The 22727-nt window shown below is 37.3% G+C and overlaps 4 protein-coding genes across 9 annotated transcripts; 3 read left to right on the top strand and 1 right to left on the bottom strand.

Moving 5' to 3' along the window:
* The first annotated feature begins 4155 nt into the window (after nt 1-4155).
* LOC112167828 lies at nt 4156-7639 on the top strand. 2 transcript variants are annotated; one of them, XM_040507285.1, is made up of 5 exons: nt 4156-4831; nt 6572-6726; nt 6906-7032; nt 7139-7261; nt 7396-7639. In XM_040507285.1, exons 2-5 carry the CDS (start codon nt 6716-6718, stop codon nt 7402-7404), a joined length of 270 nt encoding a protein of 89 aa, XP_040363219.1. In that variant the 5' UTR covers nt 4156-4831; nt 6572-6715; the 3' UTR covers nt 7405-7639. The 2 variants fall into 2 exon arrangements, with proteins under 2 accessions (XP_040363219.1, XP_024160681.1); XM_024304913.2 differs by having other exon boundaries at nt 7385-7639.
* On the top strand, nt 4348-4864 carry LOC121048968. The gene is made up of 2 exons (XM_040505885.1): nt 4348-4494; nt 4574-4864. The coding sequence occupies exons 1-2, from the start codon at nt 4348-4350 to the stop codon at nt 4862-4864; spliced, it is 438 nt and encodes a 145-aa protein (XP_040361819.1).
* A 687-nt stretch (nt 7640-8326) lies between the features above and the next one.
* Nucleotides 8327-9346, bottom strand: LOC112203946. The gene has a single exon (XM_024344843.1). It carries the CDS (start codon nt 9344-9346, stop codon nt 8327-8329), a length of 1020 nt encoding a protein of 339 aa, XP_024200611.1.
* Nucleotides 9347-9763: 417 nt separating this feature from the next.
* On the top strand, nt 9764-17514 carry LOC112201436 (terminal nucleotidyltransferase 4B). 5 transcript variants are annotated; one of them, XM_040506655.1, is made up of 11 exons: nt 9764-10137; nt 11476-11638; nt 11923-12052; nt 13182-13274; nt 14097-14137; nt 14311-14388; nt 14481-14563; nt 15370-15439; nt 15653-16131; nt 16829-16930; nt 17125-17514. In XM_040506655.1, the coding sequence occupies exons 1-7, from the start codon at nt 10128-10130 to the stop codon at nt 14497-14499; spliced, it is 534 nt and encodes a 177-aa protein (XP_040362589.1). In that variant the 5' UTR covers nt 9764-10127; the 3' UTR covers nt 14500-14563; nt 15370-15439; nt 15653-16131; nt 16829-16930; nt 17125-17514. The 5 variants fall into 5 exon arrangements, with proteins under 5 accessions (XP_040362589.1, XP_040362588.1, XP_024198085.1 ...); XM_040506654.1 differs by having other exon boundaries at nt 17082-17514; XM_024342317.2 differs by having other exon boundaries at nt 13182-13241; nt 15653-15951; nt 17082-17445.
* Nucleotides 17515-22727: the final 5213 nt, after the last annotated feature.

The raw sequence follows: 22727 nt of genomic DNA, 5'->3' as shown, positions 1-22727 counted from the left end.
TAAAAAAACTTAATGAGGTAAGTGGGGAAAACCCCCTAGAAATGGGTAAATGGACAAAATTAGGTAAACAAGCACTATTTATTTCTCCTTCCATGGTACCTGTATAATGGCTATAGTTTCAAATTTGAAATACACAGCCCACAGCAAAATTAATTTTCCCCATTTCCTTAAAATCCCTGAGCAAAACAAATCGTCTGTGAAAAGAGCGAAAAGTTTTCCCACTCCCAAACATACCCGACCTTTCAATTCACTCTCAGACTCGCCCCAATCACCAACCCCCTTGGATCAAAGCCTTAGGGTTTCAATTTTTCTCATTCCTTCTTTCAATTTCAACCTTTTCCACCGGTCTAGGGTTTCCGATATCAAGAATCGGCAAGAATGGATCCGCTTCCACAATAAGTCGACGATTACATCAGAGAGTTGATTGACCACACCCTCGGCCTCAGTTGAATCAGCCGAAGCAAAAACAAGGTTTGGTAGTAACGAAATCAGCTGAACATGCAAGGTAAGGCAAGCAAGAAAGTATACTTTAGAATCACAAGTTGAAGGTCTCATGGCTTTTTTTTCTTTTTCTTTTTGTGCGTGTGCAAGCTAGGTTACAGATCAGGGCCTTCTTTATATTGCCAGTTGCAAGATTTTTCCTTGCACATTCCATTTACAAGAGTCGCTATTAGAGTTAAGACGCTTGCTTCTTTTCTACATGATTTATTGCCTGTTATTCTCAAGTACACCAGACTGGACTTTTCAACCTGCAATTCTCTTTCCAAGTGTAAAGTAAGCGGAAGAAGACTTGAACACTTGACACTATCCCATTTCTACTCGAACACTTGACACTATCCCATTTCTACTCGAACAATGTATGTTCATCTTTTTTGTTTAATTGAATTAATGCATTGTTTTTTTTTTTTTGCCCGAAATAAATCGAAATACAGATCCACAGGGTGAATGTTACATCTTATGACATATATAGTCATCCTTGGCGTACCGGGGAGGCGGGGAGTAATTCTTTAGAATGTAATAATCTCAGATCAGTTAAGACTGAAAAGACATCCCAGTAATTAAGTTACAAAGGTATGAATGTAATTATATCAAGTTGCAGATCTATACCTTTGTTGAAGATGATCAGGACAATTCCTACTATCAAATTGTCATCTAATTTTGAATTTCAGCTCCACAAAGTTCTTAATAATACAAATTTGGTGTTGTGGCGGTGTCGATAATGAACTACTCTTCTCAGTTCCATGACTTATCCAATTCCATAACTTATATGAATGTTACGAATCAAGGGTGAATTTGTAATTTTGTGTCCAAACACATGAATAAAGGTCTGAAACAAATGATGTGCACAGTGAGCCCATATGGTGAGTTGGTGACCAAAACCCGAAAACTTCAATTCTCAAAACTTTAACAAAAATTGAAATTCAAGTATACAAATTGTAGAGCTCTATCTCATTTTTCATCACCGGTGATCAGAATCACCCAAAAATGTAGAAAATCTATCGGAAACACCTAAATCTTTGTCTTCTTCATATTGCTACTGTGGAAGCTTGGTTGGACAACTAGGGTCCATAGTTAGATTCGAGCTATCAATGTGGTTCAAAAGCTACTGGCTCAACGCTCGGAGGTAGCAGAACGTTAGAGAATCTGTCAGTTCATTATCACAAGCAAAGAGATGGGTCCAAGAGCTGTACAAAAAGCACAAGTTTACATCTTAAGTTTTTTTTTTTTTTTTTTTGATAATGACGTCTTATTGTAATAGTATTTTAGATTTTCAGAAATTTTAGATAACCATTGTTTTAAGCTAGGTTATTTATAATGCCAGTTGCAAGTTTTCTCGTTGCACATTGTTGATGCCCAAAAATCCAGCTATCAGACCCAATTCATTTCTCAAGCCCAATAAATAAATTATAACAACAATCATCATGCCACGCATGTGGACCCCAGCCACATTCACGCATTTGGGGCTTGCAAGAGCGGGTGTGGTGTGGAAGGTAACGGAAATGCATGAGGCCCATTATTAGTTTTAGGCTTGTTGGTAATTTCGGGCTTGGGGACTGAAATTCAAGCCCAACAGCCCAATTCTGATTATGGGTGAGTGAAGAAGAAAGAACCCAAAAATCCCTAATCACAGCAACACTTCTTTTACCCAACACCAAACCATTTTACTTAATAACCATACATCTCAAACACCGTACTACATTCTTTTACACAATTACCAAAACTATACCTTTGAACCGAGACAAAACAATGACCTCTCTTATCCCAGCAGCAAAACCTTGGAATCACAGCAGCAGGAATCCTGGGATCACAGCAGCAGGATTCTTGGAATTAGCAATGAAATCTTGAGGACACCGGAATCCTGGAAACACAACAGCAGGATTCCTGGGAACAGCAGCAGACCTAAGCCACCACTACTCTATAAATCGATGGTGATAGCTGCTGTGAAAGGAGGAGGAGGGGGGAGGCACAAGCGAACTACTAAACAGCCCAAGCAACTCTCCCACGAGAAGGACAGAAGCCACAACAACCCAAGCAAGAGATCAAGCCCTATCTTTGAATCCCTAGCCATCAATTCCTCCCAATCAACCTTAACCCAAAAACCCAGAAAATCATACCATGGCCGAAATCTCTTCTTCCGAAACTCATGCTTTTCTAGCTCCCACGCCACGCACATCTTGCCAAGCCTTTACTAAAATTGCACACTAATTCACTGCTGTGAACATGGAGAGGAGCTGCTGGGAAGAAATCAACCGCATTCTTCTTAGGATTTATTATCCTTTGAGGTTTGCTAGGCCTGGTTGCTGCTTACTCAGACGAAGGGGCAAAGTCTTGGGTCATTACCCATGAATTTTCACTACCGTACAACTCCGATCAAAATGCCCCTCACACACATTCTATTTACAAGGGTCACTATTAGAGTTCAGACCTTGCTTTCTACATGACTAATAGCGTGTTATTCAATGCAATTTTTTTCCTAGTCCAGACTGGACTTTTCAACCTGCAATTCTCTTTCCAAGTCGAGTACTTTGGAGTATGCGAAAGACTTAAAACACTTGACTCTGTTCCATTTCTACTTGAACAATGTATGGTTCATCTTTTTTGTTTAATTGAATGCATTTTTTTTTTCCGGAAATAAATCGAAATACCCACAAGGTGAACGTTACATCTTATGACACATATATAGCCATCCTTGACATACCGGAGAGTAATTCTTTACATGGTTATTTCAGATCAGTTAAGGCTAAAAAAGCATCCCATTAAGTTACAAAGGTAATAACAATGTAATTATATCAAGTTTCACATTGATACCTTAGTTGAAGATGATGGACAATCCCTACTACCAAACTGTCATCTAATTTTGAATTTCATCTCCACAAATTTCTCAATACAAATTCGGCGTTGTGATGGTGTCGATAATAAACTACTCTTCTCTCAGTTCCATGACTTATCCAATATTAAAACTTCTGTGAATTGTATCAACCGAGGGTCTATTAATTATTTTGTATCCAAAGTTCTAAACATATGAATTAATTAAGGTTTGAAATGATTAATGTGCACAGTGAGCCCGTATAGTGACCAAAAGCCCAAAACTTTAACCAAAATTGAAATTAAATTATACAAATTATAGAGCTCATATCTCATTTTTCATCATCGATCATTAGAGTAGCCGAAATATGCAGAAAATCTGTCGGAAACACCAAAACTTAATTTTCTATTCTTCGTAATTTTGCTGATGTGGAAGCTTGGTTAGGCAACCAGAGTCCATAGTTAGATTCGAGCTGTCAAGGTGGTTTAGACTCTACCTACTTGAAACCCGAACGTTGCCGAACGCTGGAGATCACGGTCGGTTCATTATCGCCAGCAAAGAGATCACAGGTCGAGAGAGACCGAGACCAAGCTGTGTGGAGTTGACAATTACGACAGTTACAACCCAAGTCAGCCAAAATTAAAAGCACAATTATAAGTTATTTTCGATATTATTTCGCAATAGTATTTTAGATTTTTAGGCAAAACAACCACGGTTGTTTTTTCCCTCCTCCTCACCTGTATAACGGCTAGAGTTTCAAATTCGAAATACGCAGCCCGCACCAAAATCAATTTCCCCTTTTTCCCTTAAAAGCCCTGAGAGCAAAACAGTGTGTGTTTCCCACTCCCAAACTTACCCGACCTTTCGATTCCACACCCCAAACCCCAAATCCCCAAATCCCCAATCCTTCTAGTGTTTCAATTCACTCTCAGACTCTCCCCAATCACCAACCCCCTTGGCTTTCAATTTCTCTCATTCTTTCTTCTAATTTTCAAACTTTTCCGCCGGTCTAGGGTTTCCGATATCAAGAACCGGCAAGAATGGATCCTCTTCCTCAAGAAGTCGACGATTACATCAGAGAGTCGATTGACCACACCCTCGGCCTCCCCGTGTCCGCACAGACTCTCGAATTGAAGAAGCTCCGGTGCTCGGAAGTCGCGAAGCGACGGCTGCGAGACCAGTACACGGTTCTACTCGCCAAATTGAAGGAGAAGGATCAAGCTCTGGACCGATTTGGTTGGGTTGCTTATGTGTTTTTGGTTTCAGGCCGAGGCTTGTATGAACGCCCAGGCTTTGAGGAAGTTTGTGGAGGAGAATCAGAGACTAGCGGCAGAGTGCGCGCATCTGGTGAGTCAGTGTAACAAGTTGGAGAAGGAGTGCTCGCTCTATGATCATGACCGAGAGGCTTTGATGGATTTCGGAAACGAGGCAGACCAGAGGGCCAAGGAGGCTGAGTTGGAGGATGAACTGGGAGAATTGAGGGAAGAATTGAAGTTTTACAAGAATGAATACGAGAGGCTTTCGGTAATTCTTTCTGACTATCTTTTATTTGTCTAGTTATTAGTTTTTCATGGATTGAACGAAATTGGACTTGTTTGATTTGATTCTTTGGTAATTAGCTGTGAATTGTGCAAGGTTATTCGAGAACTCAAGTTCTGTTGTTTTTCCTATGTGCTTGTTGAAATGATTCCTGTGGCATGCTGTTACGAAATTCATTTGTTGAATTATAACAATCTAAATAGTTTGGATAGTTGTGCTTCATAATCTTTTATGTGCGGCAACTCATGTTCCATTGGATGACAGGAGAAATTGTTTGACTGCTGCTTTTGCTGAACTTGTCTGATATTCAGAATGTAAGGTTAACGTTATAACTCCACTGAAAACACACCCGGTGCTCTATTCTTGTTTTCTTGGCCAATTTCTTTCAAGCATTTAGAATACTTATTACAATACATTGTATGTAAACTTGGTTTGATCTTGATGGGAATAATAGTGTTTGAGGCAAAGTATGAGCCCAATCAACTGAAGCCATCAAGTCGTACCAAAATATTAGTTTTCTTCAATGTAGGACGTGTCTAGCCATGAATCAGAAGTTCTCATGTTCCTTTGTTGCTATTGCAAAAGTTCAATGTGCATATTTTTGCTCAAAGGGGTAGTAATCAGTTATTGCCTTATTGGCAATTGGTTTTGAAGAGATATGCCTAATGGTACCCTCTTTATCTCAATCCTTTACAAAAACTTAACCTGTTGTCAATTTTTCAAGAGAGTAAATGTGAAGCCAGTTAAGGGTATCTGCTGAACACTGTGTATAGGATTCAGAGTTTGACAACTTGCGTTATCACTCAAACTTGAGCTTTACTCCCTTCCATCTCAGTAGAGTGCTGCTAGTTGTGGAATTTGGGAAGCTTAATATAAACTGTGTGTATAAGATTAGCACTTTAACCTAACTTTAGGCTTTAGTCCCTTCCATTTCAGATTCAGTGCTGCTACTGTATATATTTGGGACCAGGATTCTAATATAACTGTGTGTATAAGATTGGCAGTTTAACCTAACTTTAAGCTTTAGTCCCTTCCATTTCAGATTCAGTGCTGCAACTGTGTATATTTGGGACCAGGATTCTAGAAAGATGTATCATTCTATAATTCTATCTCACTCTTAACAAAATTTTAGCATTTATGGAAAACTTGACCTCGTTTCTCATGAATTTTATTTTCTGATTTTTTAAAACATGAAGTCTGAAGTTAATTTGATTGTCTTAATGCCTGCTTTGTTGTTGTTTTTTGGAAAAAAATGAATCTAATTGCAGATTGGTTTAGAATGTAAGTCACTGAGTCCATCGCATGCCACTCATTGGTTGTATAATGATTAATGAGAGATCATGCGGAATGTATATGAAGAATATCAATTGTTATCCCACTGAACGTATTACTGACAGTTGGTAATGTCTGCATATGGGCAGTTGATTATTAGCTACAATTTACGTGACATAATATACCTGCGAATCTGGTTAACCTATTTAGGTATTGTGTTACAAAGTTCATGTAGAACTTATTATCACTTTATCAATTAAATAAGATTGGATTTTGTAATTGCAAAACAGGCTTAAATATCAGTAAGAATCACTTCTTTGGCAGATTTTGTATTTCCTGTTGATGATGATATAGAAAAATAGGTATTATGAGTCAGAGTCTCTTTTACTGTGATTTTACGAAGGCTCTTTTACTGTGATTTTACGAAGGCTGATGAATATTTCTATGTTGAAGGTTGATTAATCTGCTGAAGGCTCACCTGTTGAAGAGAAACTAGTGGAGTCTGTTTTAGCAACATTGACCAAAGATGGGACTGGGGCGGCATGTGCATTTTGGGAGGCCAATAGCTGAAATGAGTCATGTCAAAGGTTGCTAAATATGTGGAATGGGTGAGTTTGTTTACCACTGTGCATTGTTCCTTTTTGAGTCGTTTTTGTGGCAGATTATTGTTTTACTGCCGAAATTTTGAATTGCCCAGTCTACTTTCATCTGCTGCTGATATATGGGTGTCAATTTCTATTTTCTGAAGTCAAAGAATGCTTAAAATTTCTTTTCGTTTACATGGCAGCTTGATGGCGTCATCTCAAAAAGTTTTATCGCTAGTTGCTGAGTTGAAAACACTTCAGAAGAATAATGAAACACTTGAGAAGGATGAAGAACATCTAAGGACCAATCTTCTTTCTGCTGAAGAGGAGGTGAGAAGAGCAGAATGTTTTCTAATATTGATTCTTCCACTTCCATGTCAAACCTGATATAGTGTAATGAACTAATGATATCCCATATATATTATGATGAATGCAGGTCAAATTGCTTGTCGAAGAAAACAAGGTGTTAGATGAAGCTAACAAAAGATTACTAAAGCAGTACCGCAAGGAAAGAAACAATTCTGGTTCTGATGGAAAGCATACTGATGTATCAACGAAGGTGAGAGAAAGGGAGAAGAATAGCTTTGATTGCATGTTTTACTATGCTCTTATACTTTCCTTGGCGTTTCATGTCCATGAAATTGTAGTAGGGTCTAATTTTATGCATTCTCCCCTTTTGCAGTCAAACAAGTGAAAATCTAGCTCTAAGGTGATGAGCAGCAGTCCGATTCAGGGGAAGATCGATTTCAGTGACCAAGAATCAGCAAGACAACCTTTCTCACCCTTGCGTTGTAACTCCCCTAACTCCAGACTGCATAAAAAGCAATAGGAAGCTTCCGAAATAGTCTGATGTATATCTCACCTCTCATTTGTACCTTTTTATGTACCCATCTATGGGTTGGTTGGCATAAGATTGCAGATTTTCAAATGACTAACAAAATTGTTTGTAACTTTGTAAGAATCATTTGCCAAGTCTTTTTAGTGAATCACTGGAACACATAGATTTACAGTATTATGAACGAGTACATTTTCTGTTGTCACAGTAAGAAATGGGAATGTCGTGAATTTACATTTGCATTACATGGTTACAATGGTACATGAAAACAAAGGCTTTAAAAGGTTTTGCAAGATGCGATCTTGAATTGGCCAGAAGTAGATATTTCCTTTCAGTTGAGATTCACTTTGAACATGATTCATAATTTTTCGTGTTACTGAAAATGGTGCAGTACATGTACAGACTACATTACAAAGATCAAGTGTAACAGCCAACTAAAGAGTGAAAAACAAATGCAAAGTATTTGACTTCCTTGAAGAGAAATTACATTACAGTGTAGTATAGTAACTAGTAATTGATTACAGTGTAGTCAGAATAAAAAAGAAATATACAAAGATCTCCCTAGCTAAAACTAAAATATACAAGCAGTAGTCCAGCCAATACATTGAACTTGGCCACCAAAAGAAGTTGCCTCGACGGGAGGAAGAAGTTGGAGTCGAGGAATGCCTGTGGTCAATTATCCAAATACTGATGCTGACCATTGTAAGAAACTCTATATGTAGAAATAGGCAAGATTGTCACTACAAAACGTCAGAATATAGTGCTTTAGGCTGATCTTGATCAAATCCATTAAATTCGTCCGACTGTAAGTAGAGTATCAAGATCAATATCATCGAGATCAATATCAAGGTCATGAACCGTCATATCAAAACCACCACAGAGCTGCTGCTCACCTTGTTGCTGTTGTTGTTCCTCACAACTGTTGTTAGGTTCTACTTGTTGCGGCACTAGTAGTGAAGAATCCGAAAACTGTTGTTGTTGTTGGTCCTCATACCATTGATCAAGAGAAGCCAGAAACTGATCACTATTCAAAATGTCATCATAATCATCAACCAAGCCGGTTGGAGAGAAAAGTAGGTTCTCATCCATACAGTAACCATGATCATCACATTGTGGGGGCAGTTGCTGTGTGGTGCTAGTACTACTAAATGAGGCACTTTTCTTTTGTTGCTCACACATGTTGTTTTGAACTTGAACTCTTTTCGGTTCAAGTTTTCGGTTTTTGAAAGACATTGTCTTTCTGTGATTCTCATTAGTCTCATCAGAAGTCTTCTTCCTCTTTTTTCTCCCTCCTCCACCTTTATCATTGATTTTGAGTCGGCACAAAGCCAAATCGGGTGCTTGGTTGATGGTGAACTCATCCATCAACCAAGCAGCGTGGTGTTCAAAGCCTCTGTCTTTGTTGTTTTCGTATCTAAATTTCCTTAGTTTCCCATAAGGCTCCTCAATTCCACCACTGATATAGACAGGTTTAGCAGCTTCAGTCTCGCTCCACGTGCCCCCATCGCAGCCAATTCTGCGAAAACAACGGGAACCCAACTTCTTGACCCGGGAGAAGAAATAGATATAATCTTGATGTGGAAATTTGGAAGGCTCATAAATTCTCCAAATATCCCATGGTGGTAAACCTGTGGTGCCATATATTTCAATCTCAGGGAAGGTTTGTTTTCCTCCAATTGGGGTTGGGGACTTGATTCTGTTGTAGAGATAGGTTCCCACTAAATCAGAATCAGTGGGGTGGAATGTTTTCACAACCCCCACATCAAGGTCTTCCAGGGAACAAGAAATTGAAGAAGAAGAATAAGCCATTGATGTAGATCGAGAGAGAGACAGAGTTGAGGGTTTCTGAATGAATTGATGTAGATCGAGAGAGAGAGAGTCGAGGGTTTCTGAATGAATCGATGTAGATCGATCGAGAGCGAATGGAGGGTTTCTGAATGAATGGATGTAGATCGATCGATCGATCGAGAGAGAGTTGAGGGATCAACTGGGAACTGGGAAGTGTTGAGGGGGGTCTATATGTATATATAGAGGAGGATTCGGATTTCCCTAGCAGATTAGGATTGGGAAAGTTGATTTCCGAAACTGCCCCCTAATTTTAAAAGTGAAATACCTAAAGTACCCCCTCCTAAGAACCTGATTGGCCAACCCGTACCACGAGTCCCTACGCAAGACTTTCTCCTCCTCTCTTTTCCTTCGTTTTCGTTTTTCAGGAAGGGAAAAAACAACGGATAGTTTTTATTTTTTAAGCGAAGGGTCTTCTGTGGACCGAGTCCACCTGCACCAAGCCGTAATTTCGCGCCTGACAGACACGCGCGGTTAGTTGACCGCGGGGCTGGTTATGTAGAAATTTGGATGGGTACAGTTGCGATACACATGGGAGGCACGTGATAGCAATACAGGTCTCAGATCGATCGATCCCCCCCTCTCTCTCTCTCATCGTTCTCCTCTCTCTCTCCCCACACCTGATCGATATCCTTCTCCTTCTCATGGTCATCTCGCTCATCGTTATCCTTGTCCCCCCAATTTGATTCAGAAATTAGATACATTGGGGTTTCGAAGAAGTCATTCGATTGGCGGCGGCGTCGTAATGGGTTTGGGTAAGCTGCTTTACTTTACTCTCTCAATTACTAGGTGTTGGGGTTTCCAATTAGTTCTGTGATTCATCAAGCAGGATAGGTCTTTGTAATTGCTGAATAGGTTTTGTGGTTCATCAACCAGAATAGATGAGCTTGAGAGCAGTGGTTTTGTAAATGCTGACTGGCTTTTGTGATTCTCTCTGAAACCCCCGACTTGTTCAGGATCGGATTTTGATCCTGAAGTACTCGGGATTTGACTCTGGATTGCTTATTCTATTTGTTTGTTTGGTGCGAAAATGTGAGATATTTACTGCTATCCACTGCCAAGGTTACTGGCTTTGTGGAAACAATTGTTGGTGTGAAATTTTCAGTTGCCAAATTCCTCAGGAACTAAGTGGAATGTTGAATTCAGTTTACTATGATGGAATTTTGTTCTACTGTGGCCGAGGGTCATGATGTGGTGCATGTTAGGTATTTGTGAAATGTTTAGGGTGAGGAAAAATTGAGACTCTTGGGGTTTTATTTTGGTCAGGGTCTGTAAAGTCAACCCTTTTTTACCCTACTCTTGCAAGCACTGAGATATAAAACACCTGTGGCGTTTCCCAGTCAAATTATGTGTGATATGTCCGAAAGGCGGCCTGGGTTTGTTTGGGACCTATCTATCTATCTATCAAGTTTTTTAATTTCAGAGGAAGTAGGAAAAGAATGGGGCAAAGCAACCACTAAACCACTGCATCTTTTCTTATAAATTTGAGAATACTTTTTCTGAGGGGTTACATGGATGCATTGCGGTCCTGTTACCTCACAATGGAAACTGCTTTTGTCTTGCATGAAGGGTGAGAGTTAACCCCACTCTTTTCTTTTGCATTTAGTGTCATACCTACTACTGTGCACAATGCCTTTATGATTCATCCATAAAGAGATGATAATTCCTGAGGTTTTTCTATTTACTGCCTTTTGAACAGCTCTGAGCCTCTGATTTTTATGGAATGTACGATGTAATGGATTGCCGTATGATGGAACTGCAGAACTTTGTTCATCGAATTTGCCCATTTTCTCTTTCAACATGTTAGTTGAGTTTGTTATTAAATGATAACAGTAATTGGGGTTACAAATATTGTCATGATAATATTTGTAAGGTTGTGTTGACTGTTGAAGATGACTGGTAGGTAAAGCATTCATGAGATTGCTTGTTTTTATGCTGCCTCACAACTATACATTCCTTTTTCTAGTTCTGCATTCCATGAGGGTTGTCTCCAATTTATACTATTTTGTTTACTCAGACACAAACAATCTTGAAGTTTCTCAATTTTTAAATGCAAAAGAGCCAGATGTTTTACCTTTGAAGTGGATTTGCAGGAGTTGTGAAAGCTTGTCTGTACCTGCGTATAGCTTCTGGTCTTCTAGTACCAGAAGCCAAGCTGTTTCTGCATTTGGAGGATTTGCTTTATGTGGATAAAGCCAAACCCCATGATCGCAGGACGATGTGTGACTCACCGATTGTGCAAGCTAAGTTGAGCAAGTAAGGTTGCATCCTTGTTCTTTGTAGGTACTCTTTCTTCTTTTAGTTATATATGCAGGGGATCTCTGAGCTTTTCCTTTTTAATGATTTCTTCTTTGTTCTTTGGTTGCATTTTGCTGAAGTGATTCTCTCTGTAAATATTCTCATTCTAGCATCTCATATAATTTTATGGATACCTATTCTATATGTTCTAATCTTTTAGTCTATTTTTCTTGAGACATTTTCATTGACATTTATACTTTAAAGACTACATTGTTAATGTTTTTTTTTTTTACTGTAGATAGTCATTTGCAGGTTAAAGATTTAACTGAGCAGTTTCCAGCCGCTACACCCCTTGCTTTGGCACTGAAACAGTTCTTGGCAGATTGTAGTCTGGATCAGTCTTATTCTGGTGGCTTGAGTTCCTACTGTTTGGTGAGTAATGCTGGAACACCTCTCGTCGGGCTTAATGTAATTAAATTATATGAATGCTTAGTTTTTAAATTTAACCATTTTTCAGTAGGGACAAAAATGGTGTTAAAGGTGATATAGATTTTTAAACATTGACTGAACATCATGCCTGATCAAAGTATACTTTTCTTCCTTCCAAAATATGTGTGTGTGTGTGTGTCCACATTATGCTTTAATACTTATTCTTTTGCTGGTCAGTAGTGGACTTGATATATCAACTCATACAATTAGATATGTAGTGTTGCCACAAAAAGGTACCAAAGAATTGAGGGTTTATCTCAGATTTTAGATACCGTGATGCTTCATTAATCACCAATTTTTGACAATTTTTTGCAAGCTAGTCTATTAACAACTTTTGTAGTTGCAAAGAGGGAAATGATACTGCAGCTTGATTTCTATTTTAGTCTCTTGTATTGCTTTACAATTGTGACTCAGGATAGGTTCGCAAAGTTCTGTCCATCTTGAGTTGATTTCAAAGACCAGGAACAAAGGGAACTAAGATTGCTGAAATTCCATTCTTTATGGAACTGATAGCCTGTTTGACTTGGCTGTAAATAACTAAATATTATATCACGAGTTTGGGCCACAACCTAAGCGTTGTCTTTGTGATACGTACTTATTCAGTTGGGGATAGGGCATATTCTAGTTGGAAAGGATGTTTAAGTTCACATATTCTAGTTGAAAAGCAAATGTAATTGGTAGGTGAAAAATAAAAATGAAGTTGGGGAGCCAAGTGCTGTGTGTGAATTGGAGAGTTTTTCTTTGGTTTAGAAAGTTGAAGATAAATTAGAACCAGCCCTTGGCTATGCATGAAGTGTCACTTGATTCCCTACTCATTTTTAGGAAGCATGAACGTGTTATATTTTCTGGAGCAATTTAAGTAACTTGGAGCCTACAGTAATAATGGCTCTACTAACCTGTTGTTCTCTCTTAGTGGAGCATTGTATGATATAGTTTTGCATTTGAAAGTTTGTTGCTTATTCTTTTAGTCAAACTTTGATATTATATTCAGACATATTTTCTGGTAAGAAAAATGCAAAAATTGAACAGGTACTCTATGTTTCTTTAACTTGCTGTTTCACTCTTATTGTAGGTACCACTAACTGTGCGTTTTCCCCAGCATGAGTGTCTTCTTGACCGACCTATCAACCAAGTAATTTCATTTGCCACATTATATATTTGTCTTGTAAGTATGCATGGTTTCTGTTGGATGACAATACATCATACTAGCATTTATTATCTTCTCTTTCATAGACATAGTAGGATATTTTGTACATTTATAGTTTTTCCATGGATCATCATAATACGATTGTACTGCGGTTTCTAACTCTGTTTTTGTTGTGAAGGGTGTGAAGCTATGTGTTAAAACATGTATTTAACTAAAGAAACAAGAATATGTATTGCATATTTAAAACCTTAATTAAAAATTATAGAGAATGGAATTTATATCCGTGGTGTCAACCAATTTCTCTCTGCTGCATATTTTAACTTGTTTCCCATCTTGCATTGGCCCATGGGCTTTGCTGCCATGACATAACTGTAGTTGCCTAGGTGAATGCTTGTTTGATTCAATAGTGGGGATTTTTTTCACTAAACAAAAGGGATATTTCAGAACTTTACGCTGTTTTGAACCGGCTTTTGCCACACCAATGTAAGTAAATAGACCAAAATATAGAAATTCACAATTCTTGTAGTGATAGAGTTTTGATGGGCTGTGGACACCGGGACCAGACTGCTTTTATCAGTTTTATGGACCCTATCCACCCAAAAGAAATTTCCATGCTCTTGCGAAGCACTGAGTAAAGATTCCAGATATTTTGTGCAATGCTGGAAAGTTCCATGTCCTGATCATTTTTCTCCTGTCTTGTTCTGGTGAATTTCATGTGGCTGGGTTTAGTTTGAAGTTCCATTTCAACTTCAGTACTTTCTGTCCTTTTCTGTTCCACATTTGTGCCAATGATTATTACTAGATTTCTTTTGCTTAACCACTATACTAATGATCTTGCAGGACTTTGGAGACCTTCTGATGAATTTTCTTTATTTTTTTGGGTAAGCCAATTGTTGATAACGATTTCTTCTGGTTTATTAATTTATTTATTTATTTTTCTATCATTCATAGTGCTTCTTCGATTTAGCTTTACACTGATGATAAGCCTACTTTGTTTTTTATAATACAGGCACTAAATGGCTATTGTTTAACATTTGATCTTTTTCTTCCCTAGGAATGTTTTTGATCCTTGGCAAATGCGTATTTCCGTACAGGGAAGTGGTGTTTATATAAAGAGGGAAAAAGGTTGCAGGTAATGATGGCTTCCTTTGCTTTCTTATCTGTGCATGACATATGGATTTCTTGACTTCCACTACTTATATCTTGTTCGTTTACTCCATGTAGCATCGACCCCACACATTGATGATCCCCTTATTTCGACTAATAATGTGGGACGCAATTGCTTTTGGATACATCAATGTATCAAGGTAAACTGTGTTATTTTTTTGGTTGGGTTATCATGATATTTGCTGATCAATTCCGGATTAGTTTGTGCGAAAACATGATGTGTGTTTGAGGGAGAACTGCTTAAATGAACAATTGCAGTTGTCTGTAGTCATTACTGATGAATCAGTATATTTACGAGTCCACATGTTGAACTAGGTATCAGATATTGAATGTTATCAAATAATGTGAGGATTCTGGAGGATTTTGGCTACCGTTTGCACATGCAAGTGCTAAAAATTTTATTAGTAGGGCTGTAACTTAATATCATCTTTCTGGGTACCGTCCCTAATTGGGTGATTTGTTCCCCGACTTTTGAAGATGGGTGCAGTGTGTGCAACAAGGAGGTATATTTTCCTTTGACTCGGTTTCAAGGATGGGGAGGAATACCCCGTCTGGAGACTTGCCCAATTCTTCACATATATGTACATGTATATTTTTATTTTATTTTTTATTATTATATAAAAATTACTAAATACTAATGAAACCCAAGTCTAACACTTTAATTAGCTGCCTTTTCATTTCTCTGTGTCAGTATTTTGATTATCAGATTTATAGAATGAGGGCGTACACACACACACACGACTTCTCACTTAAAGACTATCATTGGCTGATGTAGGCGTTTTCAGAAGCTTATCCTATTTTGGAGAATGAGCTTGCTTCTATTTGACTGATTTCTTAAGAAGGAAATTTATTTGTGCTGTTAAGAGTTCATAGATGCATTAATTGCTGGTGCTTGAGTGTAGTTGCCTTCATTCTCCCTTATTTGTCGACTGCAATTATAATGTAGGTTTTTCACCACTGGGCTTCCTAGTGATGTTGTTGTTGAAGTTGGAGAAATGTCTTTCCATCTTCATAATGTAAGTTCTGTTCCTTTCATGTTTACATTTACATCATTTTGACAGGTATATTTTTGTCACTTGTAGTTACTGGTTATATAGATTGGAATAACTTTTCAACTTCAAACACAGTTAACTAAGAAAATGATCTCTAATTTTATATACACGATGTTATAATGGTAGGTAAAATTTTATTTGGTTGCCAAGTTCACACATTAATTGTCTTCGATGCAGTTTCTTTTGCTCTCAAGAAGTCGAGTCATGGAAAGTTGATTTCAGAAGCATCTGAAGATGGAGATGAAGCATGCAAAATAAACCTCCCTCATATTCCTGGTGAGCTAAAACTTTCGAGCTGGTAGCCAAGTTCTGTTATGGGGTGAAACTTGAACTGACTGCTTCAAATGTTGTATGCCTGCGATGTGCTGCTGAGCACCTTGAAAGGACTGAAGAGTGTGGGAGGTAATTTGTCCTTGTCTTCAGAGGAGAGTTGTCTGCCCATCGCTAGCATCATTTTCTGCATTAGTTATATCCAGGTACAATAGTCCTCTCTGTTGTTATTCTTTTTAGCCAGTTCAATGTGTATTATGTGGGTCTTGCAGAAACTACCTACAAGTAAGCAGTGAAGTTGTACTTTAATGATGATGAATACTCATACATACAAGTGAATAAAGTTTGTTGCCTATCAGTTTCTGTGTTATTGGAAAGAAATAGAGGTAACTATAGAGATTAGGCTCATTTCCGGCAATGGTTCGATTAAGCTTCTGAACTTATTCGAATATTATGATTCTTGGAAGAGAAAAGAATAGGGTTGTTCCACATTCTAAAGATGAGGAACTGAGCTTATTAATAATTTTAGAGAAACCATAAAAAATAAATAAATAAAATAAAATAAAATGAAAATTTTCATTTAGACTTTGCTATAGGATACTTCAGATCTAGAGTGGGCATAACAGGTTTTCGGAAGTGATCTTATGGAAACTTGAAATTATATTTTCACAGACAAGTTTTTCATTATTGCTGGGTAGAATATTCTCTGGTTTATGTCAATTGATAGGTGGACAGGGTATTAAAACCGTTCCTCGATTTAAAATGCAAGCTTAACCAATTAGTTCATTAACTCGAGAGGAAAAATTCTGTAATTCCATGAAGTGAAGGAACTCAATTGTCTCGAGAGTGACAATTGGCTATAATGCATTAATTCAATGGTAATTTCTGAGAGACCATTTCTTATTCTAGAAATTAAAATCCCAAAATTGCAGCCTTTTGTCTTGACTGATAATGAATGCATTGAACCAAAAATGTGAATATTTGTATGTGTGATTTAGTAATATGCTAATACTCTTTTCAATTCCTCCGGATCCTCTTCCTTCTTGTCATTTTATTATTTGATGTATCTGTATACATATGCAGGCTTGAAGAGGATTGAGCTCTGTGCAGTTGGAACCAAAATCGATGATACCAGCCCTGTTGGCATCAAATATGGTCTCGATTATTGTTATTTTCGAGTTCTAGGTATTTAGTATGCTACTAGCTTATGATGTTCGAGCACTAGCTTTTTGTTGATAGTTTGTTACTTTTCTTGCTGTTACTAATGTTCTTGTCTTTTGACATGTCTAGCTGCCATATTTTATTTATTTTATTTATTTTTTTATTTTTTTATCAGAATCTTGCTGCCATGTTGAATGGAAATTTTTTGGAGATGTCAGAAATTCCGGAGTTTTAATTTTTGGTGGTTACTGACGATGGCTTGCTGGATACATCTTAGTAAGGGAGCCAAAGGGAAAGTGCATGGGACATCTTCCTGTTTAATTGTTGTTCAAGACCACCTTGATTACAAGCTAAATCCTAGTATGTCCATATATAGAATTTCTTAATCTTGTTGTCAATCTATTCCTTACATGGAAATAGAAATTGTGTGAGAGTTCCTTGGAGAAATCAAGTTTAAATTACTTTCATTGTATAGAACTAGTGTATAAATTACTTTCTGAATATAGATTATGCATAAATTCTACCAAATAGTTTGACCATTGTTGAACTTGCACACATGCAGATAATCTGTAATGCATTTGGTGGTAAAAAACTTCAATTTTAGTACATGTTACAGATAAAAATTGCTAAAGATGAAATTGGCTGTTTTCATTATTTTGCTTATTCCAACTTCTAGAAAGTTAGTGCAAGTACTTGACATATCCAAACTAGAGCGTCTATATATGCTGAATATATGACAAACGGGACGAGGCTTCAATCACAACTTGATGCTCAATTCAGACACCCTGACCTGTTTAACATCGTCATCAAATTTCTTGGAAAACTACCACCTTTCATTTCTACTCCAATGATGACAAGAGCTTTACGTCTAGTCACCATGCCATCTCTTTACAACGTGTTTCAACATCCAAATTCCTGCAATGCTAAAATCAAGAACAAAAAATGGCTTTTAATGCCAGTCTACTAGATTGGAAGAATGTGTGTGGATGGGTTTGGAATTAGGTATTGGAGAAACAGATAGGTATTTCAGAAGATTGCATTTGAAACTTCAATGTTGGGAGTTTCGTCTTATTATAAATTGTTAAATGAAGCGTTCATTGGTCATTAATATGTTTTTTAAGTTCAAGTTGATGACATTGACCTAAGTAATAAGATGTTTTTATTGTATTGTGTGGAATATTGCAATGCAATGGCCAAATAAAGTCCGTGAATGCTAATAAACACAATTGTACAAATTCAAAAACTGCTGAACATGTCATTTTAATTTCCAGATAGTGATCGCAACTTCCATTTCAGACACCTAATATTTCCAAGAGACTAGTTTTCAAATTCGGAAACTACCAAACAGGTCATTATAGATTCTGAATCGTGATTGCAACTTCCATTTCAATATCATTAGTTGACTTTTTTATCGTCTACATTCTAGTTTCGATAACATACCACATTGGAGGCTACAACTCTAATTACAAATATAAAATGAAGATAAGTTATTTCAAATTCAAATTCAGCACCTGAGATGATTTCTGCCATAGGTTTAGGAGACAATATCCGCATATTGTCACAATATATCCAGAAGAATGGGAAAATACCTAAAGTCAAAGAGCAATGTTGTTTGTGTTCCTCCTAACATGGTTTAAACTAGTGTTCTTTGAGCCGAGCTTAGCATGGGCAGGACATGTATCAAGAAATAACCATAATGCAATGCCTACTTATCCGGTGAAACATAACATAAACTAAATTGGGAAGCATTATTGCTAGAGAGAATTATGGTAAAACACCATAAACTAAATTGTCATCACTAAAAGCCCAAGGGGGTCAACGATTAGCATCATTAGAAGTGTTGTCATATAAAAGTGCCAGAATCAACCCTTCAAATGGCCATTACAACCCCAGATGCAAAACATCAATTCAATTCAAAATATGAGAAACCAAAATTTAAATATTATCCATAATTGATTTAAAACTGAGAAGAAATTTTTAACCATTTTTGCTTTTCATGAAACACCGACATAATCTTGAGACCAAGCAACTTTCAATTCCTTGGGCCTAGAATGCCATCATTGGTGGGGGAACAAATTGTGCCATTCCTTTCCCTTGTAGTTGTCGTCCAACCTGTTAACAGAACAGCACTGCTAGGCAGCCTACCAAAAACATTAGTATTCTCCCCCTCACTCTCCCCCTCCTTAACCTGTGAATAAAAGAAACTAAAAAGAAGCACCAGAGCAATTTCAGAATTAGGGAGCCCAACAGGCAATCACATAATAATTTTAGCACCATTCTAAGAAAGAAGCAAATACCATCAAATTAAGAAAGACTATCAATCTATAGCATCCCTGAGATGTTTAACAATGCAGAATTAAGCATAAGAGTGAAGGTTTAAAGGAGGGTCTTCTATAAAACTGAGGTTGCAAGAGAGATATAGAAGGCAGAGATATTTCAAAGAGGGTGCTCGGCTCAGTGGATAGATTCATGGATATTGCAAAAATAGCTTAGAAATTAATTAAATTTTGATCTCAATACTATATATTATTCACTAAAGAAAGCACATTAACATCACATTATCACTAAACAAAAAATAATAACATAGTTGAAGGTTTCTCAAGAGCCGAGTGCTTGTATTACATATCAAACCTCTTCAACAGTGCCCATTTGCTCGTTCAACAGCTCATCTTCAATAATGGGCTCCAAGTGCTTGCTCAAAAGCTAGCTGAGAAAAGACAAGAAAGTAAACACACAACTCCTAAAAATTGGGTGAACGAATAGAAACTCAAAGAAACGGTACTTTATTGAATAGAAAATCAAGATGAAGTGATTGACCGGGACGGCTAGAAGACTCAGCTCTGATTGCCATCCAACAAGAAAAGGAGGCCAAAGCCTTTTTTGACAAAGTTATGCAAGTTCAGGCCACTTTAAACATGTCATCTGTCAGTCTCTTGCCTGTGAGCATCTCAAATAGCAGGATTCCACAGCTATAGATATCACCACTTGTTCACACCTCCATTCCTATGCCACATTCTGAACTTCATTTCCAAATGTACAGAAGAATAAGCATACAGCCTATAAACTATCATGTATGTGTGCATCAGAACCTAAAGTTTTCCTCTCTTAATGAGTAGACTTGGCTAAATCTAGGACCAAGACAAACATATATGCATTCTTGATCACATTCTAGATCAGTAGATCACTTCTAGCATATTTATGTATGTAACATGAAAAAGAAAAAGAGAAAAATCCAATGTGAAACGTTGTAGAGAAAGATGATACTGAATGAAACAAGAAAAAGATGCATCGTATCAGCTTTAAAAACAACCCAGTTTAATAGTTCTAGCAAGTTTTAACAACAGAACCGCAAAATAGTTCGTCTTACAAATAGGGATGTTCATAAGAAGTCTCATAAACACACTGGGCTCCTCCCCAACCTACTATGAAACATCTCACTCTCTTCTAATAGCTTCTATCAAAATCAGACCCTCAAAATCCATAGACACAACTGCAATCCACCATTTCAGGTTATTAGAAGAAAAAAGAATCTTAAACTTACCTCTTCGAGACTTCCAGCTACACTCTATTGCCAAGTGCAATGACTACTTTAATTTTCCACCATTTTGGGAAAAATTGAAATATCCCCAAAATTTAATTTAAAATTCCGCCGCTCTAAAGTCCAAAATTTTAGATTTCTCATTGAAGTAAAAAAAAAAAAAAAAACCTTTAATTAACCTAACCCCAAATTACAAAAGGCAAGAATGTCAAAGGATTATGGATTTGAGACACCGACCATTAGATGCAAGGAGTACATTGTTTTAGGTTTTAGGTTCAAAAATTCAGCCAATTACGTCATAGTTTTGACGTCGATTCACTCGACCAGTCGATTAAGGCTTGATAACTCTATTTTTTTGCACTACAAGCTTCAAAGGGAAGGCAAAGTCGGATCGTGCACTGGAGAAACCGACCTTTAGATGTGACAAGTACATTATTTTAGGATTCGGGTTCAGAATTCAAAAAATCCGTCATCGTTATGATATTGATCGACTCGGTCAAATGATTAAGGCTTAATAACACAATTTTTGTTCACTACAAGCTTCAAAGGGCAAGGGTGTCATCGGAGCTTACACTTGAGAAACATTCCATTAGATGTGTCAAGTACATTATTTTAGGCTCCAGGTCCAAAATTCAGAAAAAATCTGTCATCGTTATGATTTGGATCAGCTTGATAAGAGGATTAAGGTTTAATAACCCTATTTTTGTTCACTACAAGCTTCAAACGGCAAGGGCGTCATCGGAGCTTACACTTGAGAAACCTTATGATAGATGTGCCAAGTATATTATTTTATAATTTGGGTCAAAAATTCTGATAAATCCGTCATCATTATGACGTCGATTTGATTGGTCAAAGAATTAAGGCTTAATAACCCTATTTTTTTTTTCACTACAACATACAAAGGACAAGAGCGTCATCAGATCGTACACTTGAGAAACATTTCGTTAGATGTGTCAAGTACATTATTTTAGGCTTCGACTCCAAAATTCAGAAAAATCCATCATTATGATGTCGATCGGCTCGGTCAAACTATTAAGGTCTAATAACCTATTTTTGTTCACTTCAAGCTTCAAAGGGCAAGGACGTCTTCAGATTGTACACTTGAGAAACTTTCAGTCAGATGTGTCCAGTACTCCAGTTCATTATTTTAGGCTTCGGGTTCAAAATTCAGAAAATTCCGTCATCGTCATGTTGTTGATCGGTTCGATCAAACAATTAAGCTTAATAACCCTATTTTTGTTCACTACAAGCTTCAAAGGGCAAGGGCGTCATCATAGCTTACACTTGAGAAACCTTCCATTAGATATTCCAAGTACATTATTTTAGGCTTTGACTCCAAAATTCAGAAAAATCTGTACAGTTGAGATGTCGATCGGCCCAGTCAAACGCTTAAGGCTTAATAACCCTATTTTTGTTTACTACAAGCTTCAAAGGGCAAGGGCATCGTCGGATCGTACGCTTGAGAAACCTTCTCTCATATATGGCAATTTCATTATTTTAGGCTTTGACTCCAAAATTCAAAAAATTCCGTCATCGTTATGATGTCGATCAGCTCGGTCAAACGGTTAAGGCTTAATAATCCTATTTTTTCACTGCAAGCTTCAAAGGGCAAGGGTGTCGTCGGATCATACACTTGAGAAACATTTTGTTAGATGTGCCAATTACATTATTTTAGGCATCGAGTCCAAAATTCATAAAATTCCGTAATCGTTATGATATCGATCGGCTCGGTCAAACGATTAAGGCTTAATAACCTTATTTTGGTTCACTACAAACTTCAAAGCTCAAGGGCATCATCGGAGCTTACACTTGAGAAACTTTCCATTAGATGTTCTAAGGACGTTATTTTAGGCATTGAGTCCAAAATTCAGAAAAATCCCTAGTCGTTATGATGTTTGATCGGCTCGGTCAAACGATTAATTCTTAATAACCCTATTTTTGTTCACTACAAGCTTCAAAGGACAATGGTGTTATTGGATTGTATACTTGAGAAACCTTTTGTCAGATGTGCCAATTACATTATTTTAGGCTTCGGCTCTAAAATTCAAAAAATTATGTCATCTCTATTATGTTGATCGGCTTGGTCAAACGATTAAGGCTTAATAACCCCTTTTCTTTTTTTTTAAGACAAGCCTTAAAGGGCAAGGTCATCATGGGATCATGCAGTTGAGAATTCTTCCATCAAATGTGCCTTATTTTAGGTTTTGGGTCAAAAATTAGGAAAAATCTATCATCCATAGGATGTCGATCGGCTCGGTCAAATGACTGAGATTTAATAACCCT

This window comes from Rosa chinensis, chromosome 5, assembly GCF_002994745.2.
Source record: "Rosa chinensis cultivar Old Blush chromosome 5, RchiOBHm-V2, whole genome shotgun sequence".
NCBI classification, from domain to species: Eukaryota; Viridiplantae; Streptophyta; class Magnoliopsida; order Rosales; family Rosaceae; genus Rosa; species Rosa chinensis.
This window is presented reverse-complemented; position numbering and strand designations above follow the sequence as displayed.

Coding starts and splice junctions, on each gene's coding strand:
- LOC112203946 (XM_024344843.1), bottom strand. CDS start 9,346: ATGGCTTATTCTTCTTCTTCAATTTCTTGTTCCCTGGAAGACCTTGAT.
- LOC112201436 (XM_040506655.1), top strand. Junction 13,275..14,096: donor CCACATTATATATTTGTCTT/GTAAGTATGCAT, acceptor ATGATCTTGCAG/GACTTTGGAGACCTTCTGAT. Junction 14,138..14,310: donor AATTTTCTTTATTTTTTTGG/GTAAGCCAATTG, acceptor TTTCTTCCCTAG/GAATGTTTTTGATCCTTGGC.
- LOC121048968 (XM_040505885.1), top strand. CDS start 4,348: ATGGATCCTCTTCCTCAAGAAGTCGACGATTACATCAGAGAGTCGATT. Junction 4,495..4,573: donor GGCTGCGAGACCAGTACACG/GTTCTACTCGCC, acceptor TTTTGGTTTCAG/GCCGAGGCTTGTATGAACGC.
- LOC112167828 (XM_024304913.2), top strand. Junction 7,033..7,138: donor TTCTTTCTGCTGAAGAGGAG/GTGAGAAGAGCA, acceptor TGATGAATGCAG/GTCAAATTGCTTGTCGAAGA.